The sequence below is a fragment of the Apis laboriosa genome, unplaced genomic scaffold (assembly GCF_014066325.1).
Source record: "Apis laboriosa isolate Shangri-la unplaced genomic scaffold, ASM1406632v1 scaffold16_cov148, whole genome shotgun sequence".
NCBI classification, from domain to species: Eukaryota; Metazoa; Arthropoda; class Insecta; order Hymenoptera; family Apidae; genus Apis; species Apis laboriosa.
In genome coordinates this window covers 4,865,072-4,878,752 of record NW_025222129.1, presented here as the reverse complement: position 1 = coordinate 4,878,752, position 13,681 = coordinate 4,865,072, and the positions used below count along the sequence as shown (strand labels likewise).

Sequence of the window (13,681 nt, the reverse complement as noted above, 5' to 3'; positions counted from 1 at the left end):
CAGAGGACATTTCCAGCCAATTGTAATTTCATCCCCTGCGTTAGACAACCGAAACTTGGTAGTAGTACAGGTCAAAATGCGGGTGGTTCCTTGGAGAAAGGGCCAAAGTCCGAGATACTAAAGCTACAGTGACTCGAGAACTATTATTATCGGGAAACCATTAAGTTCTGTGGGTAACCCCGTATCCGTGACGTGGCATACGTAAGTAAGTATATATATATATATATATATATGCCGTGGAAGGAAAGGGCGAATACGAATAAAATCCAGTTTAAAAAAAATTTTTCTTTGCGAAGAATAGAATTTTTTAAAATTTTAATAAATAGAGGGTAGAAACTTTCGCGAGTCGAAATACACGTTTTCGACTTTGTTATGCACCTTTTTTTTGGTTTATCCAAAAAGAAAAAAAAAAAAAAGAAAAAAAACTTCAACTTTCGTGAAAATTTTTCAAACTCTAATGAACACAAACACAGGGTAGAAAAAACCGTATCCCCGTCTGAAACGAAATATGCATCCGACTTAGTTTATCAAAACTTCACCGTGGAACAGAAATTTTTTGAGAAACGAGTTGCATCGTGAAATAATATATTGTTGATTAAATAAATTTTTCAAATGTTAATAATAGCAAGGGTGGAAACGAGTCGAAATATGTGTCTGAGTTATACATATATATTTATATGTACATATATATACATATATGTATATTTCTTTTTTAATTTGCCAAAACCGTGAAACAAAAAATTTTTTTGAAAAATATTTTCAACGTTAATTGCAATATTATGTCGATGATATTAATTAAATTTTTCAAATTCTAAAATTGCGAAAATTCGTACGGAAATCTAACGGAAATGCGCGCGAAACGATGCAAAAAAGACGAGATATTAAAACCAAAATGAATTATTTCTTCTAGCTCTGTGTTAATAAGAATTTAAATTTGCATAAAGCATCTAGATAGCGCGGTGGTAGAAAGTTTCGCGAGTTTCGAAATATACATCTACAATTTATACTTTTTTTTCTTTCCTTTCCTTTTCTTTTTTTCTTTTTTTTTTTTTTTTTTTTCAATTTCACAGCGAAACTTCGAAACGGCGGAGAATAAAAATTCGCGAGATATCGCACCGCGATCGTTATATAATATCGTTGATGGTATTATACCGAATCTTTCGAATTCTAATAACGTAGGATAGAAAACGAGTCGGAACGTACCGTCTCACTTATTACTTTGTTGCATTATAATAATGCATCAAAGCGTATGAGAATCATGTTAGCCATTAGCTAATTAATGAAATATCCTAGCTAATTAATGAAATATCCTACAATAATACGTTCGTGCGCGGCTTAAAGCGTGAAAACGGCTCGTTTAAATCCGCTTCGAGATGGAACAACCAACTTTCCATACGTGTAAAACGTCGAATTTTCGAATAACGAGTTAACAAAGGGAGGGATATCTATTCCAAAAACCGATGTTATTATGATAATAGGTATAATATGATAAATAGAAAAAAGATATTTAATTATTTAAAATTATTGACGACAAAAAGAAAAAAGGAAAATAATATGAAAATTAATAAAAGAAAAAAAAAATACGTTATCTTCCCAAACTGAAATCGTTAGAAAAAAAAAAAAAGAAAAAATCGAAAAAAATCCTAGATAAACTCTGTACAATAAAAATAAAAAGAACCAATTAATTAAATTAACTTTAACCACATATTAATAACATTTGTAATAACATTTTCACAATTGTTATTACGACACTTTTAATTCTCACAAATCACGTTTAAAATTAGCACAAGTGGCCTACAACTTACGATGGAGCTACTACTTCTAAAATGAAACTGAAGTTCTAAGAGAGGCAGGGGATCAAGTCCTGTAACACAAAGTGAAAATCGCTTAATATGAAGTGGAACAAAGTACATGGAACACGAGTGGTTTAGCACCGGCCTCTATGATGATACCCCGTCCTGCAAGCGACAGTCCATTGTTTCACGGATAAGCCGTTTTTATTAAACCGGATGATTATTCCCGACGTCGATTCTCGGCGACAGACAGGCGGGAAAAAATCGATCGGCACGATTGCACGACGACACAAAGTCATTAAAAAGAAGCAAAAGCTTACCTCGTTCCCTGGTATCTTCGCTCCACCACATCCAGCATCCTTGATACTACTCTATCGGACCTCTGATGGATGGTTCCGGCCCATCGTTGAATGGTCCTCTTGGTAATCTTTCGATAGTCGGAGTACGAATATATTTGAAAGTAAAATTCTAAGTTAAGTTACTCTGAATAATATTCTTCGCAGCAAACATCTCTCAGAGAGAAAGAGAAAGAGAAAGAGAGAGAGAGCAACTCGCAAAAGTTCTCGATTTTAAGTTAGGAATCGTACTTTCGATTAATAATTTCTTCTCGCGAAAAATATTCTCGATTTATCAAATTTCTATCCATTATAATTCTAAATTATAATTTTATATATACAATATTGAGAGTGAAACTAGCGGATAATAGTTTTCGCGAAGTAAGAAGAGAAATTTGAGAAATTGAGAAATCGAAATTTTTAATCTCAATGCGACGTCCGTTTTCAAAAAAGTATCTCTCGATTCGACGAGAGAATTCCACTTTCGATTCGTACTCTTAAAATTATAAAAATAATTACGTTACAAAACGTACGCTTTAAAGTTACACTTTATTTTCGCGAGATCTTTCCACGTTCGAAGCCAATGTACGACTGAAACCATCTCCTCGATAACAGTATTATTATCGAAAGTTAGAAATTGTTTTTGTACAATGTTATCGTTGCGAGTCGAAAATTCCTGGAAACCGAAATTGCGGAAGTCGAAAGGTAAATACGGCTCGAGGTTACACGCATGACGCACTCGAGTAAGAATATTATAAACATATCGTATTTGGACATACCTTGGGAAGATGGAATGAATTGTTGTTACCAATGGATTATTTATAAGTGGATTCCGAGAAATTTTTTTACAGGAGAGTTTTTGTTCGCGAGCTGGTTCCATGAATCATTAGGATACGGTCGATGGATACGGGTTCTGAAAAAGTTTTGTAAGACGTAGTTGGTGTGTTTGTGTAAGTGTAAATCGAGATGTGGAAAAAAACGTAAAGTATGGTAAAATGTGTTAAAAATTGATCGAAGAATATAAATGAATTTGATAATTAAATAGAAAAGAATTAGAAAATAAGTGGGGGCTTAAAAAAATTTTAGAAATAAAAAAAAATAAATTTTTTTAACACAATATTATAATATTATTATATTTATTATTATTATATTTATTATTATATTTATAAGAATCGAATAATTAAAATAGGATTATTCGAAAATTTGAAATTGTTTTTATCTCGTAAAATAAATAACATAAAACAATACATTAATTTAAAAAATTGATTTACCTATTCAAATCCTCTAAGTCTCAAAATGAAAACACGAAAATAAAAATTTATTTAATATTTCATAAAAATACTAACCAACTATTAATCTGCAAAATCAAATTTCCATTTTAAAGAAATGGGGGGGGGAGGGAGGGGAGGCAGTATTTGATTCCATTCCCGAAATAAAATTGCAAACACGCCCCCATTCTACTAATTACAAACAACAAAGAAGAGAGGAATGTAAGGAAAGAGGAAGACAAGATATAATAAAAAAGAAAAAAAGAGAACAGTGTAGAAGGGGAGGGAGAAAGACGGCGATGAGGTGAAGAAGGGAGGCGAATAAAAGAGTGGAGGAGAAATACGGGGATGTACTTTGGCGCGGGAGTGGAAGGCAAGCCTGCGGGCAGCCAATCAAATAAAGTAGTCCGAGGTTGCTTTGCCGGATGCAAATTCGGCCCCCGTGGGCTTTCTCTTTTCCCACCCCCTTTCAACCCCCTTTTCATCCATAGTTCGTTGCGCTTCTCGCCCTCTAACCCTGCTGGAATCCGTACACGAGCTTCCGGGACACACGAAAATCCCTCCACCTAACGTTGTATATCGTTCCACTTCTCTCCTTTTTTTTTTTTTTTTTTTTTAAATCTCCGATCCGAAAGGGAGAAAGCGTTTCTTCTCCTTTCTCCTTTCGATCGAATCGATGGACGAATCGGCGTAAAGAAATCCTTTTTTTTCACGTGTTTTTTTTTTTTTTTTCGTTCTAACATAACGAAGACAATGGAATTATTGGACCATCGAAATTTTTTTTTAAATTTTCTTGGAAAAAAAAAAAAGAGTTTTTGACGAAACGAGTTTTCATTTTAATGGTAAAGACGGTCTCTGGAAATTTAAAAAAATTTTCTTTAGAATATAGAAGAAAGAATTCAACCCTTTGCGATTGAATTGAGAGAAATCGAGAAATTTTAATTTCGTTCAAAAATTCAATTGATAATCGATCAAAAATTGCAAAGAGATGAAATTATCGATATTTTTCGTAGAGTAGAAGAAAATTTTAGGAGATTTTGTCGAGGAAACAAAATTGAAATGAAATTAATAAAAATTTAGTTTGGTTACGATTTGTGATTCGAACCTTTGCTTTTAGGGGATCTGTCATCTAAATTTCAAATCGTTACATTGCTTGAAATAACTAAGAAGTTTCACTTTCATCCCTCTCATCCGGTTATAAACTCATTAAAATTCATAGACGCGGTATATTTGTACAACGTTGTGGAATTTATCCCACGATATGAAAATTCGACGTAGTTATTATTGTTAAAATACGCATTAAACTAAACAAACAGTAATAATCCAACCCTACACTCGCGTTCGTCGTCCATATTTCAACTCGTGGAACGCATAAACAGAGATCGCGAATATTCATGCGAATAAAATTTTTTTACAAAAAGCTTGAATATAATAAAATTTAGATAAAAATTTTTATCCTTATCTTTAATCTTATTCTCACCTCATAATAACAACCTCATAATAACTTGCAACATTTAAATTAATTAAATTTATTTTAATAAAAATTTTAATAAAAATCTACACAAATAAATTCTCAAACCGTAAAATTTAATCAATTGGCGAACGACCCCGATAAATTATATTATACCAAACTGCAAACACGTGCTTTAAACTCGATCCCACGCACGAAAAATCCAAACGACAGGCAATCCCCTATCGATCGAACCTTAAACTTGACCAAGGGCGTTGCCTGTGTGCGAGTTAACGCAAGGGAGAAGGCATCGAGTCACGGGTCTCGTTCCTAATTATGTCGTAATGAAAATAAATTGTTACATTTGTACGACTGTCGTGTCCCTTCCTTCCCACGCGAGATCCTCGCGAGATCCTTCCTCCTCTCCCCCCTCCTTCACCCCTTTTTCCAACGGAAAGAGAAACCGTTCCACCCCCCGACTGGAACCTCCCTTCCCGCCACGCCACCTGTTTGATTCTCTCTCCAAGGTATACACCCTCCCTATTTGTCTATTTCGGCGCTTCCACCCACCCATCCTCCCCCAGAAGCCGCGTCTTCGACAAGATTCAACCTTCGACTTGTACCCCGTTGTCTCGCTTGAACAATCAATCCCAATTTCACGGGAATCTGTTTTAAATCTTGCGCCTTCTCGTGTCTCGCGCTTTGGATCCTGGATCTGGTGGATCCTGAGCACGCTTCTCGAGCACCGTGGCCAGAGGAATTCGACCATCTGGATGGATCCATTTGTTTATGCGCGAATAACGGATTTAATCGAGATTATTATTTTTTTTAGTATGGAAGTATCTTACCTTGGATCTTGGATGAATACGTTGAAATGGCTGGAAAATAAATAAATGGAATATAAATTTGGAAAAAAAAAAAAAAAAAAAAAGAATTTTTCCATTTACGACGTTCGTCGTTTTGTTAAGGTCGGATTAAAAATTTTTCTTTTTTTTTGACAGTATATGCAAAAACCACTCGAATAATTCAACAATTATATAAATACAAAAATCACGTTAATGGGATATTACAATGTATTTGAATTGAAGAAATATTTTTACAATTTTCAAAATTTTTTAAGAATAATCAAATATGTTTAACCCATGATAAACTTTCGAAAAATACTTAAAAACTATTATTACTCGTATTCAATATTCTATACGAATATTAATCTCGTCGAATAGACGAAAGGAATTACGATTATTTCCATTAAATCTAATATATAAATGAAGGGAGAAAATTAATCAAACGCAATGACTGAGAAGCCTTTTTATACCAACGACAATAAACAAATAAAGTGCTTGAACGGTGTAACGCAAGAAAAGATCCGGATTAAGGTGTTAACCACACTGAATTGCAACACCTTTACGTTTATTTATAATATATACCAGCAAGAGCAGCAATGTTATATAATCATAATAATAATTAATCGTAGAGTGCAGTATTATGTACAACCAAACGGAAAAACTCGGACTCTTTACGTCGTAAGTAAGTTTTAGGAAAATATTTTACACAGGTGGATCGAATTTAAAACGGTTTTAAAAACAATAAACGACGATATTCTCTGTGTTCTCTTTTTCCTTCTTTTTTTTTTCTCCCCGTTTTTTTTTTTTTTCATTTCCTCCCTCTTTTCTCTCTTCTTTTCCCCTTCTATCTTACTTTACAAACCCGTTAGAACGTCTCTCGCCGACCTTTACAAAAAAATTTACAGTGTTCAAAGCGCCACGAACACCCAACATCCTTCTTTTACATGTACACGATTGAAGAAACGTTTACAGTAAAGAATAAATATATATGTATATATATATATATATATATGTATATGAATATATGTATAATATGTATATATGTGCACTAAGTATCTCTTAACAAGTTCTGTCATCAATTTTCTCATTCGCATACTCGTGCCTCGTTTCTCTATTTTATTTTTTTCACACCTTGAAAAATACATTATTACATTAACATTATTAATTATTAAAAAAAAAAAAAAAAAAAAAAAAGTTTCCTCGAGAGAGAGACGACATTCCACTGAAAAATTTCTCTCAGAGATAACAACGTGTCAAAGTGAAAACTTAGCATCGACGATAAAAGATAAAAGATATAAGTTTCGCCCCTTATTTATTCTAATTTATTTATTGTTTATTTTTTTTTCTTTTTTTTTTGTTCGTTCGTTTATCGTTTTTCCATTTTTTTTTCCTTTTTTTTCTTTTTTTTTTTTTTTGTTTTTTTCTTTTAAATCGTTAAGTCAATGCACCGTTTAATTTCCTTAAAAAGAGTGTGCCAATGTTTTCGCATCGAGCACACGCATCTAGCGTACTACAAATCCCCTTAATTTTAAACTTACATAAGCTTAAAGGATAACAATGTTGAAGAACTTGCTGCGAGATACGAAATCGGATCCTCTGGCATTCGCTTCTTTTTATACAAAATGGCGCTCGTCGTAAACAAGGATTCGCAAACATTAAGATTAATACGAGATCGTTCAGAGAGATGGTAATATATCCATTACCGTTCGTGTATGCATTTCGAGAATTCATCTTTTGATTCGATGTTCAGAGAGAGAGACACCTGGCGTCGATTCTCAATTAGCGAAGAGAACGAGGATAAATTAATCGGTTTGATCGGTTACAAGCATAATTTGTAACAAACAAAATAATTCATCACGGGTGGAAATGAATGCAAGTCGAGCTTTTCTTACCTTTATTTCGTTTTGTCAAATTGTTGAAATTGTTATTAAAATATAGCATTCATTAATTCTATCCTTTTTATCGAATTTCTTACAAATAATCTAATTTCTTACAAATAAAATTGGAAATTTGACTTTCGTTTCCTCTAAAAGAAAAAAAAAAAAAAAAAAAAAAGAGAAATTCTTGAAACGAAAGTAACATATTTGAGCAATCGTTCGATATAATTATCTACTCCTTAATATTCACAATATATATATATATATATATATTTATTATTTATATTCGCGAACAAATTCAGCGAAAATGTTAAAATGCAAAGAAAAACATAATCCAATCCAATCCAATAATAGAATATTCGTCATTTCCTCTAATATCTTCGTCAAATGAAGTGACGCCCACTCAAAGGATTAAAAAAAAAAAAAAAGAAGAAAATAAATAAATACAAAGAGAAACTAATCTTTATAATGCAAATATCGCTAGCTGTTAAAAAAAAAACGATAAACCCGTGCGTGTTTTCCATTATAACCGCTTAAAGAGTTAAATATCCTCGTTCTCTCGCGCATTCGCTCGTGCTGTCAATCGCCACGACCAACAACCCATCCGTCCAGTCGGAAGAAATCTCTTTTTACGTATCATGGAACAAGCAAACAACGGGAAAGACGGAATATTCAGCGAAGGAACTCCAACTTGTTGCGCCCCGAGGAACTCGCAATCTCTCGTTATCTATATATAGATATTTCAGATATAATTTCCCAAGAAAAAGGCGAAATAAAAAAAAAAACGTATAGCCTCTTAACTTCTCTCGATTCGAAAAAAAAAAAAAAAAATTGATCAAATCGCGAGAAACGATCGCGTTTCCCTCTAACGTCGATGTTACGTCGTGTAAGATATCTAATAATAATTTATTCCTTGCGATAAAAATCGATCATCGTTCGTTGAATCCAAGCGTTACCCGTCGCTTTACACGCGTGTCGCGTAATGATAAACTATCTCTCCGAGCATCCTTCCCAAGTTTCGCCTTTCCCTCTGACCTCGAGAAAACGATATTATATATGTGTGTATACGTATACCGCATGCGTTAACCTTCCAACAGAGGGAAGGTATTATTTCCACGCGATCTGGATCCGCGTACACGATGAAATCCAGTCACTGGTTATCCCGTTTCACCGATCCTCGCAGCTCCTGATTACTCGTTAAAACCTAACACCCGGCGTCAAACTATACCTTACGGTGCCTTCTCTGTATATATATTTCTCGCTTGAGGGATCGCCGGATGTTTTCTTTTTTTTTTTTTTTTTCTTTTCGATGACGATTTTTAATTTTGAAAATGAACCGTTAATTAGATAGAAGTGTTATGTCCATATATATATATATATATATATATGAATATAATTATATCATAATTATATTCATTATATCATAATATATTATATCATTAATATATGTATAATATATATATATGATATATATATGGTATTCGTTTCTATGTTAAAAGAATCGAGACTTTTTTTATTTTCTATAACGATTAATTATTAATCGTTCGGAAAGAATGAACGTTTAATCTTGGCCAGAAATGGTTCATTCACTTCCTGCCTTCTTGAAATTCTTGAGTACGTTCGTGTTGAAATATTATAGAGATTTTTTTTCTTTTTTTTTCAGAATCGTTCGATATCAGAATCCCGATATTATAAAATAAATCAATTCTTGGACAAAGTGTACCGACAGAGATTTTTCCCCAGAATCGTTCCAATGCCAATTTTAATCGTGAAATATACGTGGCGTGTGCTTGATTACTTATAATTCTATACATTTTCTGTATCAAATAAAAGATAATCGAGATTTTGTATTTTTTTTTTCAAAACCGATTTTTAATTATAAAATGAACGTTTAATTCCGACAGAAGTGTTAATGGTCCACGCTAAAAATGTATGGTCCATACATTTTCCTCGTTCTGAACGGAGGATCGAGATTTTTTTTTCTTCTTTTTTTTTTCTTTTTTTTCTTTTTTTTCTTTTTTTTTTNTTTTTTTTTTTTTTTTTTTTTGTAAAAACGTTTCGATCTCAATTACAAAATAAACATTTAATTCTTGCAGAAGCGTATAGTAGTCAATGTCAAAACGATAGAATTTTTTTTTTTTTTTCAAAATCATTCGATACCAATTTTAATTACAAAATATAAACGTAATCCGCCCCTTGCCCCCAGTAAAGGATCGAAATTTTTTTTTCTAAATCGTTTTTTACATCGATTACAAAACAAGTCGTTTAATTCTTGCAGAAGCGTACGATCCATGTCAAAATTACAAAAATAATTTTTTTCAAAATCGTTCGATATCGATCTCGGTTACGCAAATAATAATGGTCCGTCCACTTCCTGTCTCCATTAAAAAAAAAAAAAAAAAAAAAATCGAAATTTGTCCAGAATCATTCTCAATCAAATTACAAAATCAAATCGTTCAATTCTCGCGGAATCATCATCATACCCTCCTCTCCGTTAAACTAATAAAAATTTGTTCTCAACGCATGATCCGTTGTTACAAATTACAAAAATTTGTTCGAAATATTGTTACGACATAATTCTTGCGAAAACGTATTGTGTCTTCATTTTCATAAGTTGAAAAAAAAAAAAAAAAAAGAAAAATAAACGTATCATTCGAGCGATAAGCGTACAACGGTCCATCTTAAGCGATACTACGATTTCACTCTCACTCTCTCTCTCTCCCTCCCTCCCTCTCTCTCTCTCTCTCTTCTCTCCCTTTCCGTTTCAATTGTCTGCGAACCTCGAGGTCTTCGGCTTCAAGACGATCTATTCTCGCGGATGCACCCGCGCTGAAATGACAACCTCCCACCTCTCCTCGACTATCCGGGTGTATATGCAACTGGCATGGCTCGAGGCGTTTAATGTCCCTCTACTTGTCCTGACAGGATGTCGTTTCCTTCCGCGTCGCCTCCGTGGCCTCGATCACCTCGAACCCCTCCGTCGTCGAACTATCGGTCGATGATCCATTGTCCCCGATCTTCGAGGAGGAGACGCCAGATATCGCCACCTCCGTTTTACAATCCGATTTCCCGTCCGACGATGGTTGTTGCTCGGTGGTACCCCCTGTTGCTACGATTCAAACGAATTTTCAGCAGAGAAAAGAAGAAGGGGAGGGGGAACGAACGGATTGGTCGGAATTTTTCGGCGAAGATGGAATGATTTTTGGACGCGATCCAATGATTTGATGACGATGGAAGAAGCAGGGATAATTTTTCGACGGGGGGAAAGAGGAATGGAAAGAAATGAAGGAAACCGTGATGTCGGGTAAATTCGATGGCAGAGAGGTGTTGATGAGGAAGAGATGGTTGAGACTGGTTTATTTATCTGTTTTTGGAGAAAAAGAAAGAAGGAATGACGATCGAGGGAGGAACGTGAAAATCTTGAACAGCGCTGTGGAAGAATTAAAATGTTGCACGAAATATTTATCACAAAAATTATTTGTTGGTAACAGATGGAAATTCGAGCAATCGCGTACTATATATTAAAAATCGAAAAACATAATTTGGCAACACATGTAAAACATTATAAAAGTATCGACACAACGAATGTTTGTATTGTTGACAAGCGATGAATACATATTGACAAAAATATAAAAAAAGAAAAAATGCAATTGGAAATGAAAAACACGATATGAACATTTGTTTTAAAAAATTTGGTTTGAAATAATAAACCGTGTTCCGTATACAACGATGGAATATTCGTCCATCTCGTTTGATCTTTGCATTATTTCTCTCGAGATTCGGGTCATATCTTATCAAAATGTACATCAAAAATGTGAGTAATCGCGCGTTTTATTCGAGACTTGGAATTACGATTCGATCGAAGTATCATTTTATTTACACGAAATGAAAATGTATAATAATAGGATTAAAAATGGTGTGAAGGCGTGAACGAAGGGGATGGGGAGAGAGAAGGGGGGGGAAAAAAAAAATGTTTTCCCATTCTGCTCTGTAAGCTCTGTATCAAAAAGCAGCATATGAAAATGACGAAGTTGTAAAAACGGACGTGCAATTACAAAGTGTCTTTTATGAAAATTAATATTACACGCCGGATCAATGAAACGTGATTAAAGTGCGGTGGATATTCATTAAATTTGCACTCGGCGCTCGGAATCACGAGCAAGAAGATTCGGGGGCGAAAATTTCGATGAAAGAAAGAAAGAAAAAAAAGTCATTGCATCGACGAGTTAAATCTTTTGCCGCGACGCTAAAGGTTGGAATACCGTATGTACTTTTTTCATTTTGCAAAATTCTGGAAAGTAAAATGATTATCGAACAAAAGATTAATTTTTTTTTTTTTTTTTTTTTTTAAGGAATGCAAATACATTCGAGAATAGTAATTCTTGCGAATCGTTGTGGATACTCACGATGCAAAAAATATTCATGAAACCAACTCTCGAATATATTCGAATATATTCCTTACGAATTTCACCTCAGTTTTAATATTCACCGTCTTGTCCTCAGAGTATACGTATAAAAAAATATAAAGTATCTTTTCAAAATTACATTTTCGTAGCAACTTTTTCTTTTCCTCGTCGTAAGAATATCTAAGAAAAATATATCGATTATATATATATAAATATATAAAAATTATTCGACATGTTTGTTTCATTTTAAAAGATAATTAAAAATATATATATATTTAAACACTGTCTGATTTAAAAGTGACTCCCAGCTCCGTAATCCATGTCGACTATATTAAATCTCTAAGGCAATTGAAAGTAATAAAGCGACATCTAAGGATGATCGAAAATTGAAATTATATCGCGTAAGAATATAAAAATAAATATAATTTCGAGATACGTTGATTAATTCCAAAAGAATTCTGTATCCATTATTTTAATTCCTCAAAAAATTTAAACATAATCGGAACGTGCATAACAAGACAATCACAAGATTGGAAAAAAAAAAAACAAAACGTCAGCCAACACGAATTTCACAGACGTAAATAATTTAAAAAAAAGGGGGATAGAAAGAGAGAGAGAGAGAGAGAGAGAAACGAATACAAAGAAAATACACGCACGATAATGGAAATGGATTGAATTTGGAACAGTTTCAATCTCTCCTCAGTTACCTTCGTTACTCTGTTCCTCGTTGGTGGGCGTCGAAGATGGTGTCGCCGCCGCGACACGTTCCTCCGCGTTGGGAGGGTTGGTCGAGTCGGATCCGGGTTGTTGCAACGGGGCCGACGGGGTTGGTTGCTGCTGGGCCGGATTCTCGGTGGCGACCGCCGACTCTCTGGCAGGTGAGGGCTCAGGTGTTGGCTCGGTACTGGTCAACGCCCGATTCGAAATGGGTGAAGGTTGCTCGGGCGAGGGTTGCTCCGCCATACCGGCCTGTGCGTGATTTCGGAACAGGAGGTGCTGTAATTGGGCCTGCTGCAGGATCACGGGCAACTCGTAGTGATGGAAGAAGTATAGCATCGAGTGCTGAAACGTTGAATAAATATACAATGGTTATTTACTTTTTATATATTTTTAAGAGAGTGGTATTCTTCTTCCATTCCAGGGAATTAAAAATTTTCTTGTTGTTGAAACGCTCGGAAGTTTATTACTTTTATTAGTTTTTAAATATAAGTTTCGATTAATTTTTTTTTTTTCGAAAGAAGAAGTAAGAAATTTCTCTGTGTTTCGATATATAAACACGAAAGAATAAAGCAATTCAATTTAATATAGATCCGTTCCACTTTCATTTCGACAATTAAGAAATAACAAAGATTGTTAAAAATGCGCGTGTTTCGATATACATTGTCCTCTGTTATCAAATTAAAGCGATTTTTTTTTTTTATAATCAAATCAACAACTTAAAGAACTTCACAATTGCGTATCCAGTTTTAAAAGTATGGACACGTGCAACATTTGGTGGGAAAAAATATACACGGAACGAGAGCATTCGACGAGCGTAATCCACTTTCCCACTCGAAATTTCCCTTTCGATAATACCTCGATTAATAATCACATTCGGTATCATTGATTCAGGAAGCTATATTAAAACGATCGTACTTAGTTTGCGGAATTTGTAGCGCCATCGAGAGTGTTAGATGGGACACAGGCACGAGGCACACAGCTCCTCGT

General features: G+C 34.2%; 1 protein-coding gene and 1 long non-coding RNA gene across 7 annotated transcripts in view; both read right to left on the bottom strand.

Annotated features, from left to right (window-relative positions):
• Positions 1 to 2,691, bottom strand: part of LOC122710967 — a 66,263-nt gene extending 63,572 nt beyond the window's left edge. For all 4 annotated transcript variants that reach the window (XR_006346031.1, XR_006346034.1, XR_006346033.1 and 1 more), the window contains exon 1: positions 2,114 to 2,691. This is a non-coding gene — a long non-coding RNA (uncharacterized LOC122710967). The remainder of the gene's footprint in view (positions 1 to 2,113) is intronic.
• A 3,448-nt stretch (positions 2,692 to 6,139) lies between these two features.
• Positions 6,140 to 13,681, bottom strand: part of LOC122710961 (membralin) — an 80,142-nt gene continuing 72,600 nt past the window's right edge. For 2 of the 3 annotated variants that reach the window (XM_043929236.1, XM_043929237.1), the window contains exons 12-13: positions 12,682 to 13,036; positions 6,140 to 10,677 (exon numbers count right to left, since the gene is read on the bottom strand). In XM_043929236.1, the coding sequence (XP_043785171.1) occupies positions 10,478 to 10,677; positions 12,682 to 13,036 (555 nt within the window). In that variant the 3' untranslated portion in view covers positions 6,140 to 10,477. The remainder of the gene's footprint in view (positions 10,678 to 12,681; positions 13,037 to 13,681) is intronic. The other variant, XM_043929239.1, reaches the window with a different exon arrangement.